The 18,571-nt window shown below is 60.0% G+C and overlaps 1 protein-coding gene across 1 annotated transcript; it reads left to right on the top strand.

Annotated features, from left to right (window-relative positions):
- The first annotated feature begins 881 nt into the window (after nt 1-881).
- PRRX2 (paired related homeobox 2) lies at nt 882-17,574 on the top strand. The gene is made up of 4 exons (XM_054393498.1): nt 882-1,125; nt 16,372-16,556; nt 16,709-16,887; nt 17,439-17,574. The coding sequence occupies exons 1-4, from the start codon at nt 882-884 to the stop codon at nt 17,572-17,574; spliced, it is 744 nt and encodes a 247-aa protein (XP_054249473.1).
- Nucleotides 17,575-18,571: the final 997 nt, after the last annotated feature.

Genomic DNA, 18,571 nt, shown 5'->3' with positions numbered 1-18,571 from the left:
CCCCCAGCCTTCTCTGGGCACCAGCACCCAGCCCCAGCGGCTGGCTCTGCCCCTTCCCTCCACTGCCCCCCTCCCCGTGTCTGTGCATCTCTCTCTCTAAATGTATCTCTAATTTTGAGGAGGAAAAGCTCCTTTTTCCTCTCCCGGCGGCTGGTTTTCATTAGGGAGGTTTCTCTCTAAGCCCAGGGGAAGCAGCCCCTGAGTTTTTCGCTGTGGTGCAGGACGTAATTATCTCATTAGGAGGAGAGAGCCAGGCTGTTCCCAGGGGAGGTGACCTTGCTCCGGGGTTGATGGGGACCAAGGGGGGCATTCTGGAGGTGGAGGGGGGGCGTGTACCCCCCTAACCTGCGGGTCACCTCTCCCTCCAACCCCATTTGGGGCTGGGGAATCTCCCCCCACGTCCCTCCCCACGGAGCGGAGCCACTTACACTTGTTGATAGAAGCTCTTAAAGCGGGGGCTGGGGGAGGATGATGTGGATGGGGTAGGGTGGAGGGAAAGTGGGTCTCCCCTTTTCCGCGGCTTGGCTGACAGCTCCGCTCGGCCCCTGGCAGGGGGCAGGTCGCCGGGCCCGGGGGGGTGGCGAGGGGCCGCCCCGCTCTGCTCGGGGCAGGGGCGTTTGTTTGAGCAGCTCCAGAGCAGGGGAAGAAGGTTGAGGCTGGGAGCGTGGCTGTGCCCCAGACGTCAGCGCAGGGCGGAACGCGGGCTGGGAGGGAGCCGGGCTCACGGGGCAGCCGGCAGCTTTCCCCCCTATTTTTATTCTTTTTTTCATTATTATTATTATTTTTCTCTTTTTTGCGGGAGTGAGGGGAAGTCGGGAAGGGGAAAGGGGCCGGGGAGCAGCCCCGCACCTCGGGGTGGGCTGCGGGCCGAAGGGGGAGCCATGGACTCGGCGCCAGCCTTCGCCATGGACAAGTCGTTCGCCCCCAGCGGCGTGCGCGGCCCCGAGCCGCCCGAAAACCCCCAAAGTCGGAAAAACTTCAGCGTCAGCCACCTCCTTGACCTGGAGGAGGTGGCGGCCGGGATGAACGGGACCCCCCCGGCCGGTCCTCCGCCCGCCGGTAGCGGTAAGGCCGTACCGGAGCCGTCGGGAGGCAGCAGCGGCAGCGAGGCAACGCCCCAGGACGGTGAGTGCCGCCGCCCCGGGATGGGCCCCACGGGTCTGGGGCAGTTTTGGGGATGGAGTGTCCCCACCGTCACCCCCCCACATCCCTGCCCCAGGGCCGGGCTGCGCAGCACCGAGCACGGAGGGCAAGCGGGGTCGGTGTCACCCGAGACGGGGGACACCCGAAGCAGACGGGCGGAACGCAGAGAGGGGTGACCCCCGTCGGGGCCAGCCGCAGGGGTGCCGGCACCCGATAGGCTGGGACAGAGAGATCCCGTCCCGGGGGACAGGGACATTTTACCGTATACTGGGACACCGCACCGCGGGACGAGGACATCGCACCGCGGGAGGGGAAATTGTACGGGGACGGAGAAGAGTGGGCTCCGTACAGGGGGACAGGGACACTATACCGGGGAGCGGGAACATCGCGTCGGGGGGAGAGGGACATCGTACCGGGTGCCAGACACAGTGGACCAGGCTACGGGAACATCGTACCGAGACAAACGGGGCTCAGGGACATCGTACCGGGGTAAAGGAGCATCTCACCGGGGACAGTGACACTGTACCGTAGGACGGAAACATCGCACCGGGCAACGGGGACGTCGCACTGGGGAAGAGGGGGCTAAGGAACCGGCTGTGTCCTCGCCGCGGTCGGAAGTGCCGGATACAGGACGGTCCCGGGCAGTCGGTGCGTCCCGGGGCTGCGCGGCCTCCGGGGTCCTCCCCTTTCCCTGGGGTTCCCCGCCCCGGTTTCCGGGCCCGAGGAGCGGAGGCGGCCCGGTGGGGCCAGGGTGACCTGGACGCCTCGGGTCCTTTCCTGGTGCACGTCGCAGCGAGTCTCTGGTGGCACCGGGCCGGCGGGGACAGATCCGGGGCTGAGAAAGGGGACGGCGACAGATCCGGGACCTGGCTTGGCGACGCTCGGTCCCGGCAGGAGGCACGTTTATAGCGGGACAGTCCTGACTCTGCCGGCTCTGCCGCTGCGTCCCGGTTCGGGGCCGCGCATCCCTTCGCGCAACTCCGCCGGCCTCCGCGAATCCCGGCCCCGCTGCTCGGAGCGGGGGGGAGGACGATTCGCCCTGTCCCTGCCTCAAAGCCCCCGTGCGGAGGTATCCAACGGGCCTCAGAGCCCCTGCCCCGAGCCGGTATCCCCTCGGTGGGGATGGGGAAGGAGAGGGGAGCAGAGTGGGACGTGGAGGTGCCCCAGCACACCTCCAGGGCCCGGGCTGTCATACCTTCTCCCCGAGGGGACCCTGGAGGAGGCTTTCCCCAAACCTGCCCCTCCGCTGGCTGTGGGGTACTCAGACATGTTTTCTGCAGCCCTTGGAGCACAGCCCCAGGTGCCGGTGGCCCTGCTGAGGGCAGCAGAACCCACGCAGGGAAGCTGTGCAGGTGAAAGGTGCTCAGCCCCCCCAGGAGGCTGCCCAGACCTGCAATGAATGAGAGGCTCCCAATGCGAATCCCCCTGCCCCAGGGTGCTCCCTCTGCCCCTTCCCACATTCTGTGCAGGTCTGAAGCATCTTGTTCCACTCACATCCCTCTCCTTGAACAACTCCTTCCTCCATGGACAAGCCTCCTGAACCCCTAGCCCACCTCTGCTTGGGGTGCTGAAGGCTGGGGGTGGCTGGGTGCTGCTCTCTGGGCTGGTGTCTGGTGGTTTGGATGTTATTTTCCATCTACTCCCCCCTTCCCTTGAATTCTAGTGAGTTGCTTTGGGACTGTGGGGAGGTTTTGGCCTGTAGATTGGACCATACTGGGGACAGTGTGCTGGGGGAGGACACTAGCACAGCTTGTGGAACCCAGCTCAGCTCTCACAGGGCTCTTTGCCAGAAAGCAGAGAAGCTACCACCCTGCTGAGCTCCTAACACACCCCAGGGAGGCTCAGTGGGGACCAGGAGTGATGCCAATACCAGAGAGAGAGGCAAGGGAGCTGGCTGATCCTGGCAGCCCCATTTTTCACCCAGCCCATTCCTCCCAGGACAGAGGCCCTGTGGGATTTGGCCTGCTGATGCCAGCACCACTGGACCATGGAGGTTTGCTCCCATTAGTGCCTGTTCCACTGGATTTGTGGGGATGAAGACACCACCACTCAGAAGCACTCTGACACCTGCCTAAGAGTGGAAGCATTGCTCCCCCTGACCCCACCTGGGGAGAGAGCAGTGGGAGCAGAGCATGAGAAGAAGGAGACAGAGAAGAAATTCTGTGTCTGCAAACAGCGACTTGTGGGAGCTGTTACCTGCTGTCTGAGCTGGGCTGCAAGTTCCTCGGTGGAGATGAGACTTGGAGCACCCAGCGGGTGCCCTGCATTTGGAGCAGCATGCAGGTGCCCTCCTCTGCGAGCTCAGCCTCTCGCTGCACATCTGCAATGCTTTTGGCATCAGCGTGCTGACAGCAGAGAAACTTTTACTGGCAATGTTATCTTTTACTAGCAGCCTGAAGTAAAACAGCCTCTCAGTGCTTCCTCTTGTCTTCCTCTTCACCATCATGGAGGGTTTTTTTTTCTGCCAGATGCAAGTTTGGAGCCCTGCAGGGCAATGCCAGGGGGCTTCTAACCAGGGCAAATGGATCCTGGCACTCATTGTGGGATGTGGCTCCGTGCTCTGTCTGGGAAACTGTTTTGAGGGTCACCACACTGGAGGGTCAGAGAAAGAGCAGCCTGGGGCTTGTTGCAGTGTTCTGGCAGCCCCTTCACCAGGAAGGGCTTGCCGTGGTCTGGGGGAGCCTCAACAAAACCCCCTCCTCTTCCTCAGGCAGCCACAACAGGACGAGGTCTCTGTTCCTGAGCGATGGATAAGCTCAGGGGATTCAACTCTTCCCTGTGGTCCCACAGCCCTCCCAGCTGGGGAGGGTGCCTGGTCCAGCCCCGTGGCCAGGGCTCTGGGCACATCTCTCCTTCAGGAGCAGCCCCTCTGCTAGTCCCCGGCAGTGGTGGCACATCCCTTCCTGCTGGCATTGAGGACTGGACCCATCCCCATCACCCTCCCCATCCAAGGGGTCTGCTCAGCCCCTGCCTTGGCCCCAGCTCCAAACTGGCCCTGAGGGCACCCAGGGCATCCTCATGGGAGAAGTACAAAGATCATCTGCACAGCTCATGGCACCCGAAAATGAAGAGGAAGAAATCCTACGAGCGAGGCGAGAGCGTGGAAACACCGACAGGGTGGCAAGAGCTCGTCCCCATCCTCATCTTCATCCTCATCCTCCCCTGGAACAGTGCAGCAGCCTCCCTTCGAAAACCTTCCGCACAACTTCTGAGGTCTTGAAAGCTTGTTCACCTCCTTTCATTAGACTAACAAATAACGTGTAATGCGAAACATCTGTTAACAACAGCCCTTAATGTTCTCAAGATGATAAAGCGGGAGGGTAATTTTAGCCAGCAGCCCTTGACTGATGGCTTTTCAAACAATGAACTTACTTTTGGTGCCGCCTGGGGATGGGAGAGGGAGCCGGGCGCTGGCTCCGGCACCGCTGCGGGGCTGAGAACTCAAGAAGAGACTTCTGTCGTGGCTGGGCTCAGGGGGAGGATTCAACCCCTCCAAGATCATCCCAGTCGGCTGCAGCTAGTGGGACTGGGCAATGGGGTGGGCAGATGTGGTGACCCCTGGGTAGCCCCTTTGCAGAACAGCTCCTGAGGCCCCTTCCTCACCCCCGGGGTGCATGGGACCCTCCTTCCTCGCTGGGGCTGTGTCGGTGCTGAGCAGGGCAGTGATGGAGAAGAGGAGGGGAGGGGAGAGGCTGCAGCTGAGGGGGCGGGGGGGGGGGGAGGGGAGGACTAGGATGACGTTAGAGCAAATTGGTTTTAATTATGCAAACGAGGGCAGCTGAAAAGGGAGAAACGAGACAGGGACCTGGTAACAGAGCAGGAGAGGGGCAGGGAATTGCTTTTGGGGTCGGGCAGGGGCTGATTGCCCCAAGCAATTGCTCCCAGCTGCTGCCAGGGTTTGGGCACCTTCCCCAAGGCAGAGCCATCCTGGCCGATGCCCCCATGGCAGCCCAGCCCAGGGACTGTGCTGGTCCTGGCTCACAGGACACATCTCTGCTGTGCTTCTCTGCCTTCCCAAATGCCACTTGTCCCCTCAGGGACACCTCTTCCCCTCTGGCTACAGGTACAGGAGGCAGCTTGTGACATAATGCTGCTGGAGAAGGACCAGGATAGGTCCCTGGGGATCTGCCTTCCCTGGGATGTCCATGGCTCAGCTGCAATCAAACCCAGTGTCAGTAACTGGTGGCCACTCCCTGTGCATGGCCAAGCTGGGAGCTGTGGCATCTGAAGCAGGGGGAGTGATCTGGCTCGGTCCTTGTAAGGCCAGCACAGCCTGGCTGGGTGGCACTGGGACAGGAGCCATCCGTGCACAGCCATGACTCTGTGACCAGGCCTCACCTTCCCTGGCCCCAGCACCTACCTGGGACATCTCCACATTTGTTTGTGCTTAGCTGAGGCTGGCAACAGGTGAGGGAGGGAGGGATGGGTGGATTCATGGATGGATGGATGGGTTCATGGAGAGGTGAATGGGGAGCCTGACCTGTGCCAGCTTGCTGAGATGATTTCCAGCCACTCTCAGGGAGCCCAGCTATGAGGCTCTTGGGAGGGACCCAGATTGTACCCTGCTAAAGCTGCTGTAGGGGCCAAGGGACAGCCCCAGCCTGCAGCATGGTTCCTGTTGCCAGGCTTCCCCTGCCCTATTTGGGGACTTCCCCACCACACCTACACCTGAGCTGCTGGTGAAGAGCAAACACCCCAAAACGGGGCCTGGGGAGGTGGACTCCTCGAGCTGTGGAGCCCAGGAGCTGGAGCAGCTTTGGCTGGCCCAGGAGAGCAGGAGAATCCTTTCTCCTTACTGCTTCTCGTGCTGGGAGCTCTCTCCCCTCAGCACCACCAGGGAGCTGGTTTCCCCCAGCTGCAGGGCATACTCCTTCCCATCTCTGTCTCCATCAGGGCAAGGGCACAGGAGCAGGGGCAGAGTTGCAAAAGCCACCCCTTGACAGGCTCTGGAGGGGACAGCAGGGGGGTCCTGCGAGTGCTGGGGACACAGAGCTTCCCCTCAGTGCCTTGGGAGCTCCAGCAGCACCCAGTGATGTGCTTGAAGCCTCTTTAGCAGCTCCAACACCCCATGGCACAGCCCAGGAGGGTGCTAGGGCACAGGGTCACCTTCCCCAGAGCCCCCCCCGGGCTGTTATGTCTAACTTGAGCAGGAATAGCTCAGTGCAAGACTATTTCCCCTCTGCTTTTGGGCTGTTATTGCAGGGAACAGGGCTGATTCACAGGAAAAATATGAAATTTCGACTCGGTGCAGCCAAGATGGGAGAATTTCAACGAATCAGCATTTTAAGAGGGCCTGGGTGTGTGTCTGCAGCTGAGAGGCTGATGAAATGATCTGGGGCTTTGAGGCTGTCTCAGAAACCCTCCTCTCTCCCAGGGAGCAGGGCCGAGTGCCTGTTCTCCTGGGGCCGATTTCCTCTGGCCACAGGGAATCATCCCCCCTGGAGCTATAAAATCACTGAGTCAAAGGGATGAGGTTCGAAGCAGGATGGGACCCGGGTGCTTTGGGGCTGGCAGAGGCTTGGTGTGCCTAGGCTGGCACCTGGTCCCCTCCCTGCGGTGTGAGCAGCAGCTGGAAGGAATTCTTCTCCCCAAATGGCATCCCTGAGCCATGGGGCAGACTCAGAGCATCATTCATTGTGCCAGGACTGTGCCTTGTAGGGCTGAGCTGGGACCAGGCAGGGATTTAGACCTGGATTAGTGCAGATCTATTTTTTCCTGTCTGGAAAAAGCAACTGGGAAGAGAGTGAAAGCACGGTGGGCAGAGGCAGCCAGCCCCTGCCCCATCCTGGTGCTGCACAGGGCCAGCAATACCCAGGTGGAGCAGACAGGATGGGCAAAGGACTGATTTGGGGCAGTCCCTCATCCATGGGCATCCTGTGCAGGATCCCCTGGAAAGAAGCTGGGAGGGGGGTGCTAAATGGGATGCTGATGTTGGAGGGTTTGGGGGAAATTGTCCCAGTTTGAGGGGAGAGACACTCTTCTGGGGGAGCATTAGGGTCCCCTTTGCCACCCCCATCCCCTGCAGCAGGACTGCCCCATCCATGCACATTGCCAGGGTGTAAATGGCAGCTTGGGGGTGACGGTGTGTGTGTGTGTGTGCTGCAGGTGCAGGCATTAATTGAGCAAGGGGAATTAATTGAGCAGGAGGCCATTAATTGATCAGGAAGAGCTGATTGAGCAAGAGGCATTAACTGAGCAGGAGGTGTAACAAGGTCTCAGTGCTGCTCCTTCACTCCGGGTCTGGGGGTTGAACTGTCCCCAGAAGCTGAGGCAGAACTTGGGGGACAGCTCAGCTCCCGGGTGAGGTGGGGGGCGGGAGGGGGGCTAGGGGGATGCTGGGCGAGCCGAGAGCCTTCAGAGAGCAGCAGCGCCTGCCGCCGGCCCCCTCCCCTTCGCTCCTCATCTCCCTTTGGAGCTGGTCTCATAAAGCAGCTTTTCAGCGGGGCCGCGGCGATGGCTCGGGAGGAGCCGTGCGGGGCCGTTCCCGGCTGCGTGTCTCGGGCTGCAGCCTGCGGCGGAGCCAGGCGCCAGCCGCGCGCCCCGAACCAGATGTGCAGCGGCGCCGAGCGGCAGCCACCGGCGAGAGCTTCACACGCGAGGGGACTGCGGAGCACATGGCAGGGACGGCACAGGGCAGGGGGGCTGGGGGCACATGGCAGGGACGGCACAAGGCAGGGAGAGCACATGGCAGGGGATTTGTGGAGGGCAGATGGCAGGGGAACCGGGGGAGAACTTGGCAGAGGAATGGGGGGAGAATATGGCAGGAAACCAGGGGGAGGGGGTACATGGAGGCCGGCTGGGTGTTGAGTGCTGGGCACATCCCAGGATGGGGCTGGGGGAAGGAAGCAGCCCAGGTACAGAGCTGGAGCAGAGGGGTTGTGGCAGTGGGTTCATGCTGGCCCAAGCTGGGCACTGCTGCTTTGTGAACTGTGATGCCATGTGCCCAGCAGAGGTGCCAAGCTGAGTCCATGGGTGGGGTGCTGAGGAGGGGACATAGGTGACAACCTCTGCTCTGGTGCTGCTGGGGGCTGTGCTGGGCTCAGCTCAGGCAGTGGTGGACACCATGCTCCTGCCTGACAGGTTTCACTCTCATCTGGGTCAGCCACGTGGCTGTAATTTGGGGGCTGTAAATACCTCAGGGGAAGGTTTAAATTTAAAAAAATCACTGTTTTGGTTGACATGAGAAGACACTGAAGCATTTCTATTAGTATTAAAGGGTCATAAAACTTAAACCAAATGCTGAAACCAAACTACCAGGCACCGTCCACTTTGGAAGCCCTTGGGATGCTCAGCCTGAGCTGATTGCCCATCCTGGGGGCAGTTCGGATGGGGCTTGTAGCAGAGTGCCCAGGGGTCCCTGACCCACACCCTGGGACCCCAACCCCGGTGCCATATCTCCCCACTCTCGTCCTGGCTGTATTTTGGGGTCCTGGCCAGCTGTGTGCTGGGTCAGGGTTCCCAGTGCAGCAAGATGGTGCCATGCTTGGGACCTGAAGGGGACGAAGGCTTGGGGTGATGAAAGGGAGGGTCTCAGCTCCTCTGGGCTTTGCAGGAGCAGGATCCTGATGCAGCTGCCCCTACCTTGGCACATTCAAGGTGCCCTCAGGTGTCATCTCTATGGCTGGCACCTACCCCTAGCAGCCTGCCTGCCACTCAGTCCTCACCATCCCTGCTGTGCCCCCTCGCATGGCTCTGCTTCAACCTGGAAACAGTTAACAGGGCTGGGTTTAGCCAAAGCCCTGATCTGGGCCACTTATTTAAATGAAGCTTTTACAATAAATTTGGCGAGAGGCCACCGACCTCAAATGAAAACCAAGCTGGAGGGCAGAGCTGCTGCGCCTGGCGAGGCTGGCTGGGACCCACCAGGGTCCTCCTCGGGGCAGTGCTGTGCTGGGGTCCCAGCTGGGGACTTGTGCCCATCCCATGTCCTGGCCAAGTGGAACAGTGTCCCTAGTCCAGGGGACACCAGCTGGTGGCTGTGGGACAGGCCCTCAGCAGGTGCCAGCACTCACTTGGGTGCTTGATGGCATCTTGGTCTGGGTGTGAAAAATGCCCAGTGGGGCAGCCCCCTGTGTCGGGCATCCCCCTGTGTCAGGCAGCCCCCTGTGTCAGACAGCTCCCTGTGTCAGACAGCTCCCTGTGTCGGGCATCCCCCTGTGTCAGACAGCCCCCTGTGTCAGACAGCCCCCTGTGTCGGGCAGCCCCCTGTGTCGGGCAGCCCCCTGTGTCAGACAGTCCCCTGTGTCGGGCAGCCCCCTGTGTCGGGCATCCCCCTGTGTCAGACAGCCCCCTGTGTCGGGCAGCCCCCTGTGTCAGACAGCCCCCTGTGTCAGCCCCCTGTGTCAGACAGTCCCCTGTGTCGGGCAGCCCCCTGTGTCGGGCATCCCCCTGTGTCAGACAGTCCCCTGTGTCAGACAGCCCCCTGTGTCGGGCAGCCCCCTGTGTCAGACAGTCCCCTGTGTCGGGCATCCCCCTGTGTCAGACAGCTCCCTGTGTCAGACAGCCCCCTGTGTCAGACAGCCCCCTGTGTCGGGCAGCCCCCTGTGTCAGACAGTCCCCTGTGTCGGGCAGCCCCCTGTGTCAGGCATCCCCCTGTGTCGGGCAGCCCCCTGTGTCGGGCAGCCCCCTGTGTCAGACAGCCCCTGTGTCACCCCTGTGTCGGGCAGCCCCCTGTGTCGGGCAGCCCCCTGTGTCAGCCCCCTGTGTCAGACAGCCCCCTGTGTCGGGCAGCCCCCTGTGTCAGCCCCCTGTGTCGGGCAGCCCCCTGTGTCGGGCAGCCCCCTGTGTCGGGCAGCTGCAGCCTGCCCCGAGCTCACAGGATGCTCTTGGCAGCTCCTGAAAGCCTGGCAAAGGGCTGGGGTCACGATCTGCACGGGCACGGCCCTGGGAGGGGATTTTTGGCCCACAGCTCACCGAGCCCCAGGGATGTGCTCAGCACCCCAGGTCCTGGGCTGGATGCCCTGGGCCAGTGCCAGGCAGTCTGAGCCCTGCTGCCCTGCACAATGGCCCTGGCCCCAGCTCCTGGGGCATATGGGAGCCAGGGTGGCTGGGAAAGCACAGAAAGAGCTCTGCTGAGCCCTGTGGGTTCCAGTGCCAAGGCAGGGCTTTAAAGGCTGTTGTGGAGCAGTTGTTCGAGGGGCTGCTGCTGGTGCCAGGCTTGTGGGCTGGATCCCACCACAGGGTTGGGGCCGGGGCCAGGATGCTGGGGCCAGGATGCTGGGGTGCATCCTGGAGCTGGTGAGCCTGGCACTGGGGGCTGTCCTTGTCCCTTTCTCCAGAGGTCTGCTCCAGGCAGGCAGCTCCCCTCCCAGGGTGGTGGCATCATCTCCTCCATCCACCTGGGATACCCTTGGATCCTCCTATGGCTCTCAGCAGTGAATCTGGTGGCTGCTCTTGACAGGGACCATGCCTAAGAGAGGCAGCATCCCTCAGCATGGGACTGCTCCTCTCCAGGCTCCTTCTGGTCCCCCAAAACCATCACATTCCCACCTCATTGGTCCTGAACAACAACAACAACAAAAGCTTCAGCGCTGCAAGCACAAGCTGGGCACATCCTGCTGGGATGCAGGGGTGCTGCTGGCACAGCCAGCTCCCCAGGACCTTCTCAGTGTGTTGGGCATTCAGCTGGACACGCTGTGAGGGGACTCAGACACCCCCACCCTCCTCAGCATCACCACCAAGCAGCTGCTGGGGGTGCAAAGGGAGAAGCCCCCCAGGTTCAGGGAGTGCAGGCTGAGCACAGAGGTTCCCTAGGTGCCCGTGGCGGCGCTGGGTGGTTTCTGACTGGTGCAGCAGCAGCTCCATAACCATAAAGCGGGCCGTCAGTGAGCAGGGGGTACGCCCCCCCTGGCACAGCCTTGGCCTCTTTGCTGGTCCAGGCTTCTGCTGCTCCTTTTCACGGAGCCTCTCTCCCTCGGCGCCCCCGGCCGGCGGTGGAAGCGTGTCAGCGTTTCAGCTTATTCACAATTAATGAGGTGAAACATCCTCGGAAACATTTCGCTGCAATGTTTCTCCAGTAGCTGAGTCCTGCCCCTCTCCTAAATTTTTCATGTGCGCCACTTGAGGCGAGAAAGTTTCCTTTGGACTCAGCACATTTGGACCCCCCAGCTTCAATCTCCTCGCCCTGAGCCTCTGCCGTTCCCGGGGTCTCTGGGGGGCTGGGGCTGAGCTGGAGGGGGAGCAGGGAGCAACGGTGGGTTGGGATGAGAGGGTCAGATCTGCTCCTGGTCCCTGTTCCCCAGGGATATGCCATGCCCTGTGCTCATGGATTGGTGCCAGGATGGGTCTGGACCTCACAGCATGGTGCTGAGCAAAGTTGGGAGCACTCTGCTGTGGGCAGGGGTTGGTGGTCCCAAGGGGCTGCAGCTCTGGGTGGTGGGGTGAAGGCACTCAGAAAAGGGAGCTGCACCCATGTGGTGATGCCCTGAGATGTGCTGCAGTGTGGGTGCCATGCAGCCGGGCTGGGCTCACTGGTGGGTGCAGGAAGGGCACTGCTGCTGGGTGACCCAGCAGCCCCTGGGAAGGGGGTTCAGCCACACTCCCAAGTCTCCCTGGGCTCTGGGGCTCTCAGGTGGAGCTTAGGGAATTCACAGACTTCGTTGGGGCTGGAAGGGACCTTCAAAGGTCACCTTGTCCAACCCCCTGCTGTCAGCAGGGACAGCTCCAACCAGAGCAGGCTGTCCAGGGATGCGTTGAGTCTGATCTTGAATGTCTGCAGGGATGGAGCCTCAACCCCATCCCTGGGCAGCCTGTGCCAGTGTCACCACCCTCACTGTGCAGAGCTTCCTCCTGATGCCCAACCTAAACCTGCTTGCTCCAGTTTCAAACCATTGCCTCTCGTCCTGTCCCCACAGCCCCTCCCTGCCCAGCTTTCCTGTAGGTCCCCTGCAGGTACTGGCAGGCTGCTCTGAGCTCTCCCTGCAGCCTTCTTTTCTCCAGACCGAACAGCCCCAACTCTCCCAGGGAAGGTTCTCCAGCCCTCTGATCGTCTTCTCCTCTGGCCCCTCTCCAGCAGGTCCACGTCCTTCTTGTGCTGGGGGTCCCAGAGCTGGACACGACAAAAACACTTGCAGATAAAACGGATCTGGACACCACAGGGAGGGGGAGGCACAATTCCCAAACCCAGGAGTTTTGCTCACCACAATCCAAAGGGAAGTGGTCCGGGATTGGCACAGGCTGCCCAGGGAGGCGCTGGAGTCCCCATCCCTGGAGGTGTTCAGGAACCTTGTGGCGCTTGGGGCCGTGGTTTGGTGGCCACGGTGGTGTCGGGTTTCTGGTCGGACTGGCTGATCTCGGAGGGCTTTTCCAACCCAAACAATGGATTCCGTGACCGAGAGGAAGAAGTTAAACAACTGCAGATGAGCTCTGGCTGGGACGTCACTGCCGGCGCTCCCCCCGCCTGGTGGCCGGGCCAGGGGCAGCGCAGCTGCTGCCGGAGGAGCCCGTGGCAGGCACCGCAGACATTGTTTTCCCGGAGCATTTCTTGGCTGTAAACGAACTCCACCGCCCCTCGGCCTCCCTGATGAAGGCCGAGCGTTAATTTGTTAAATCCACATCGAGTGCCCGCAGAACCCCTTGTTTATTTTCGCTAATTCAGCCGCTCCCCCCCTCCCCGGATCAAACTGAGGGGCAGGGGGTAGGCGGGGTGTGTGTGTGTGTGTGTGTGTGTGTTGTTATGGAGAAACCTTAATTAATAAAAGTTATTTATTTGCTCAGAGCCGGCCGCAGCCCCGGGGTCAGCTGTGCCCCCGATCATTATTTCAAGTAAAACAAACCCTAAAACGTCTCTCAACGGTTTGCAAAAACCTAGAAACTCCGAGGCTGAATTTATTTGTCTTAGGAAGAATTTACAGCTAATTCCCTCCAGGCTGTTTCAACCCTTAAATTATACCCAGGAAAGTGGGGGGGGGGGGGGGGGGGGGGGGGGGGGGAAAGGAAGGGGAGGAAAAAATTAAAAAAATAAAAGGAAAAAAAGCCATTCCAGGCAGGGAAGGGAAGGCAGCAATGGGACAGATTTGATCATTTAGCTTTGATTTGGGGGGGAGGAAGAGTATGAAAAATGTAAAGGTTCAAAGGATTTTGGCAAAGTGCTCACAAATAAATGGGAGGTGTGAAATAATTTCATGGCAGAATGGTGCTGGGGGGTGTGGGGAGTGGAGAATGAAGCAGGCTGGAGCCTGGCTGCCTGAAGGAGGGGGCTCAAGCTGCTGTCAGAGCTTCTCCAACAGAAGCAACCAGCCTGACCCTGCAGCTGTAAACCCACTGGGCGCACCACCAGCACTCAGGGTGCCACTTACCTGGGTCCCATGAGCCCACAGTGCTGGAGCTAATGGGGAAAAGATGTTGACCTGGTACCAAGGCTCATCCTGAGGCAGAGCAGAGGACCCAGGCAGGCAGCCCAGGCATGGAGCTGCCTCCCTGCAGCACCAAGATGGGGAGAAATGAACCTAGGAGAGAACTGGGCTGGAAAGAAAGGGGTCCTGGGGGGTTGGGGAGCTCTGAGCTACACCTAGGTGCAGAGTGGTTTAGGAGAGGTGTGAGTGGGTGAGGAAGGGACTTTGACCACCAGCATCCTCTAAGAAGCTCCCTGGAGCGTCCCACAGGATTGTGTGGGGCAGGAAAAGGTCCTCCCATTAAAACCAGCAAGAGGAGGTGATCCAAACGCCCCCAGCTCAGGCACAGCCCAGGGCTTGCTGCTCTCCAACCCCTCACCCAGGCACAGCCTCACCCAACCCCAGTCTGGCATCTCCATCCCAGCAGAGTCACTCAGCACCTCCCAGCTCCTGTGGCTCTTGCACCTGTGGGTCTGGGGAGACAGAAACCAGCCAAAAGTGGGAGCAGATCCTATGGAGCTGCTTTGAGGATCAACTGAAGGAACCTTCCCTCCTCCTCCTCCTTTCAGCCACATTAGAGTGGTGAGAGAAGCCCCCACGTACAAGAAAATCCCCAGGCTGGATGCTAAACTGGGACAGAACCAGAGGAGGGCTATAAATGTTATTTATACTTTTATTAAGGCTCTGTTGAAGTCATTGCTGCCCTTGGCGGCAGCACTTTCTGAACCAAGCCCTGGTCTATAATTTCCCCAAGAAGCTCCATGATGTGGCCATAACCCTGCAAGGAAATGTCCCTCACCCTGCTGCATCCTGTAGTTCTTTCCCAGCCTGATGGTTTCAGTCCCAGGCTCCTGGAAAACTCAAGGACAACCATGGCTAGACTTGGTGTACTTTCATCCAGCAGCTCATTAGCTTGCTGAAGGAAAACAGGACCAAAAAAGGAACTTAACTAAAAGGGGCAACTGGAAAGTGGAGACTGGCAGAACGTTTGGAGCTGCAGGGACAAGGGCTGGAGGGAATCTGGAGAATTTTATTTGTAAGCCTTTAAACACAACCAGTGGTGAAGGGCAGCTGGAGGGTTCCTGCATGGGCAAAGAGCCTCAAACCTGCAGGAATTTCAGGTGTGGCACCATCCAGCATGGCTGTACCCAACCAAGATGTCCCAGATGCAAGAGCTGCTCCCAGCCCAGGAGAGGGTCAGCTGAGTCCAGAGGACACACCTAGAACAAAGAATGCATCTAGAACACAATAAAAAACCCAGAGAAGAGCCTGCAGCAGTCCCTGGGAGATGGACAGAGCTCCTTTACACCTCCCCTTCCCCTCCAGCCATGTTCCCCTGTCCTCTGGGCCCAGTCAGATCATGGTTAAAGTGCTGCAGCATTCCTGCATGTGCCTGGGGGCAGGGGCTGGGGCTGGTGGTGGTGCCCAGGTCCCACCTCCACATCCCTGCATTCCCTCCCAGCCCAACGCTTCATCCCTGGGGCAGGGTGTGGGAAGCACCCAGAGCTCCCTGGCACTGGTTCTCACCTTAGCAAAGCTCCAGAGAAGCCTTCTGCTCTTTCCAGGAGGCCACTGCCACCCATGGAAGACATTTAACCCCTTCTTCTCCATGACATCCCCTGGCACAGCTCACATTTGGCATGGGGACATTGCTGGTGGGTGCAGCCAGCAGATGGTTTTCAGAGAAGGGTGCAAGGAAGCTCTGCAGGAGCTCTGAGTCTGGACCCTGCTTTTGGCTGAAGGGGATTAGTCCCAGGGACAACCTAGCAGCAGATATTGGAGTTTCTCTGGTCCTTGTGGCTCATGTCAGGCTGGGGCCATCCTTGAGGGTGGTCTGCTTGGGCACAAAGACAGGGGTCAGGGGTTTGATGGAGGCCTTGCTGGTGAGGGTGTCATGGTTTGACTTACTCAGAGTTAAGGTCCCAAAAGGCTTTTCTGCCCTTAAAGATCCTGGAGCTCCAAGTTTCCTCCTGCTCAACATCTTGGTGGTGGCTCAGAGCAGTAGATCTCTTCCAGTAGATTTTGTTGCTTGCTGGCGCAGCCTCTGAAAACCTGCACAAGTCTTTAGTGAGCACCAAGATGTTGATTAACAACTGTTAATTTCTTGAGCCTATTCCCGGGTTCTGGAGAGCACAGAAAGTCCTCCCCAGCCCCCCCAGAACCCCGCTACGATCAGAATGTCATAAACCCAGGCACGTTTCAAGCCATTCTAAAGCCCCTTCCCCCCAGTAGGTGCAGATTGGATCCAGATGCCTTATTAACAGGCAGGATAATTAAGCAGAGCCTCCATCAGGAGGGCTGACAGTGAACCTTGCTCCCCAGGAAGCCTTTGTGGGCAGCTGTTGGGTGTCTTGGAAGAGAACTTCATAAACTTGCCTCAACCTGATGATATCAAATGCTGAGGAGATTAATCTCAGCCTGGCTGAAAGCCCAGGATCAATACTGAGAAACCAAACTACAGCCTCAGCTTCGTGTTTCCATGAGCCAGCAGAGCCAGAAATAAACCCTGTGGAAGCTGAGCTCTGCCAGACCTGGTGGCTTCCTCCCGGGCTCTGAAGAGCAGGATTTAATGAGCAGATGCTTGGCTGCTGTCCTGTGGCACCTCAGGGACGTGCCACAGCTTGGCTTCAGGGGGTGCTGGACATGGGAGCCGAGACCCACACCTCAGAGAAGCTTTGGTGTTGAATTTCCATCACCATCCATGGAAGTTTGACCAAAACCCCCTGCTGGGTGGGGACTGTGAGATGCAGTCCCAGCAGTCCCTTAGAACCCACTGAGACTGGGCCCAGGTGGCTTTGGCAGGATGTGGAAGCAGCCCAGGGCTCTGCAGATGTCCCCACATGGGGTCTTCCACGGGTCTGCATCTCACGTGGCCTCTTCTGTGCTTTCCCTGCAGGTGAGAGCCTGAGCCCGAGCCGGGGGGCGGCCAAGAGGAAGAAGAAGCAGAGGAGGAACCGCACCACCTTCAACAGCAGCCAGCTGCAGGCTCTGGAGAGGGTGTTCGAGAGGACTCACTACCCTGACGCCTTCGTGCGGGAGGAACTGGCCAGGAGGGTGAACCTCAGCGAGGCGAGAGTCCAGGTGCGGGACAACAACGCCCCCTGCCCTGTGCCCAGGAGGGAGCAGGGGCTGTGCCCTCTCTCTCCTTCAGCCTGCACATGACCAAGATGGGTAGGACAGATCCCAGGCACATCCCTGCTGACCACCTTCCCTCCCTCCCTGCCTGCCCCCAGGTCTGGTTCCAGAACCGCCGCGCCAAGTTCCGCCGCAACGAGCGAGCGATGCTGGCCAACAGATCAGCATCACTGCTCAAGTCCTACAGCCAGGAGGCAGCCATCGAGCAGCCCATGGCACCACGACCCACCACGCTCAGCCCAGAGTACCTCTCCTGGAGCAGCACCTCCCCGTACAGGTAGGTGCAGGCACTGCAGGAGCTGGGAAGGAGGGCCCACGGGACAGGCTGCCCAGGGACGGTGCCCACACCGTGGGAGCCACTGCTGAGGGCATGGGGAAGGAGTTCCTCCAGCTTGGCTTTGGGAACCTGTTGCAGCTGAGCAGGCTTCCCTGCTTCCATGCATTGCTTCCCTGCCTCCATGCTTTTCAGGGCTGGAGTGGGGGCTCGGGTACTCATGACGGATTCACTTGGCCTCATGCTGACCCTTCCCACATCTTGGCACGGGAGGTGGCACCAGTCCCTTCTGGTTCCCAGCTCTCCCCACCCAGCCATGGCATCCAACAACTCAAGGCAGGGCCTCCTGGTGCATAGTTTGAGGGCTTCTCACATGCATCCAGCCACATAAAAATGCTGAACCCTTGACTGCTCTTGTGGGAGATGTCTGAGAGGGAGCAGCCAGCCTGGCCTGGGAAGCCGCTGGGACAGCGCAGGGCACGGGGACGCCTCGGCAGGCCACAGGGACCCCTGGGCAGGCCATGCCTCATTCCTCCCCTGCTCCCTCCCCACAGCACTGTGCCCTCCTACAGCTCCAGTGGGACTGCGACGCCCACCCAAGGGGTCAACATGGCCAACAGCATCGCCAGCTTGCGCCTCAAAGCCAAAGAGTTCAGCCTCCATCAGAACCAGGTTCCCACTGTGAACTGAGCAGGGCAAAGCCCACCCCATGGCCTCACCAGGGCGCAGAGAGGAGCTCCTGTGCCAGCCCAGGACAAACCCACTGCCTGCACGCCCCAATGCCACTCATCCAACATCTCTGCACCTCTCCTCTCCATGCCCCTTTTGAAGGTAGAGTCAGTGCCAAGCCCAGGTGGCACAGCAGTCCCAGCCCCACCTGCAGTAGCCTGGGTCAGACCCCCCCTTGCCCACATGCCCCAGGCTATATTTACACACACAGACCCCCTGCCAGGGCAGGCACTTGCCAAGGAAGAGGAATTTGCTTCCAAACATGGAAGGATCTTGGACTATTGGATTTGACCAATTTGGGTATCTCACCCAGAGAGCCAAAGAGTCACTGAGGCTTCTCCTCCCACAGGGGCAGGGTGGCACTGGGGGCAATCCAAGCCCCCTTTCTGCTGCCCCTCGTGGTGCTCATCCACACCTTCTCCTGCTGCCTCCTCAGCCAAGGTGCTTGGGGGAGGCTTTGGGAAGCCAATGCTTGCTTCTGCCGTGGCTGGACCCAGCTGGAGTTTAGGAGCTGCATCAGGCTTTGTCCCTTCCCAGAGGGGTGAGGAGGACTGGAGCACCCCAACAGCCTCACTCAGAGCCTGGGAGCTCTCCCACGAGCTTTGGGGAACACCCCCAGTCCCCACAGGGGGGGAGTTGCAGTGGCTCTGCAGAGCCCCAGGTCATTGAAGCCTCCCAGGGAAGGAGGAAATTGGAACAAGCTGCAGGGCTGGAGCTGAGCAGGCAGCTCCCAGCACTCTGTGCTAAGCCACTGCCTGTGGACAAAGCCCCCTGGAAACCAGACCACCCCTTCCTCACCCAGTGCAAAGAGCCACCAGCAACGTCCAGGGACACCACCAGCTCAGAAGGGTGGCCTGGTGGAGAAGACTTCATCCCTGCTTACCTGGAAGGGCTCAGCCCCACCGGGGCCTGCAGCAGTAGATCCAAGCAAGCAATCCAAGGACAAACACAGCACTGG

The sequence above is a fragment of the Indicator indicator genome, chromosome 28, assembly GCF_027791375.1.
Source record: "Indicator indicator isolate 239-I01 chromosome 28, UM_Iind_1.1, whole genome shotgun sequence".
NCBI lineage: Eukaryota > Metazoa > Chordata > Aves > Piciformes > Indicatoridae > Indicator > Indicator indicator.
The sequence above is the reverse complement of the archived record's forward strand: the minus strand, read 5'-3'. Positions and strand labels throughout refer to the sequence as shown.

Bases quoted from the DNA above. Each gene is read 5' to 3' on its own strand.
- PRRX2 (XM_054393498.1), top strand. From the start codon at position 882: ATGGACTCGGCGCCAGCCTTCGCCATGGACAAGTCGTTCGCCCCCAGC. The intron at 16,557-16,708 runs GTGCGGGACAAC...GCCTGCCCCCAG, and splicing joins TCAGCGAGGCGAGAGTCCAG to GTCTGGTTCCAGAACCGCCG. The intron at 16,888-17,438 runs GTAGGTGCAGGC...CCCTCCCCACAG, and splicing joins AGCAGCACCTCCCCGTACAG to CACTGTGCCCTCCTACAGCT.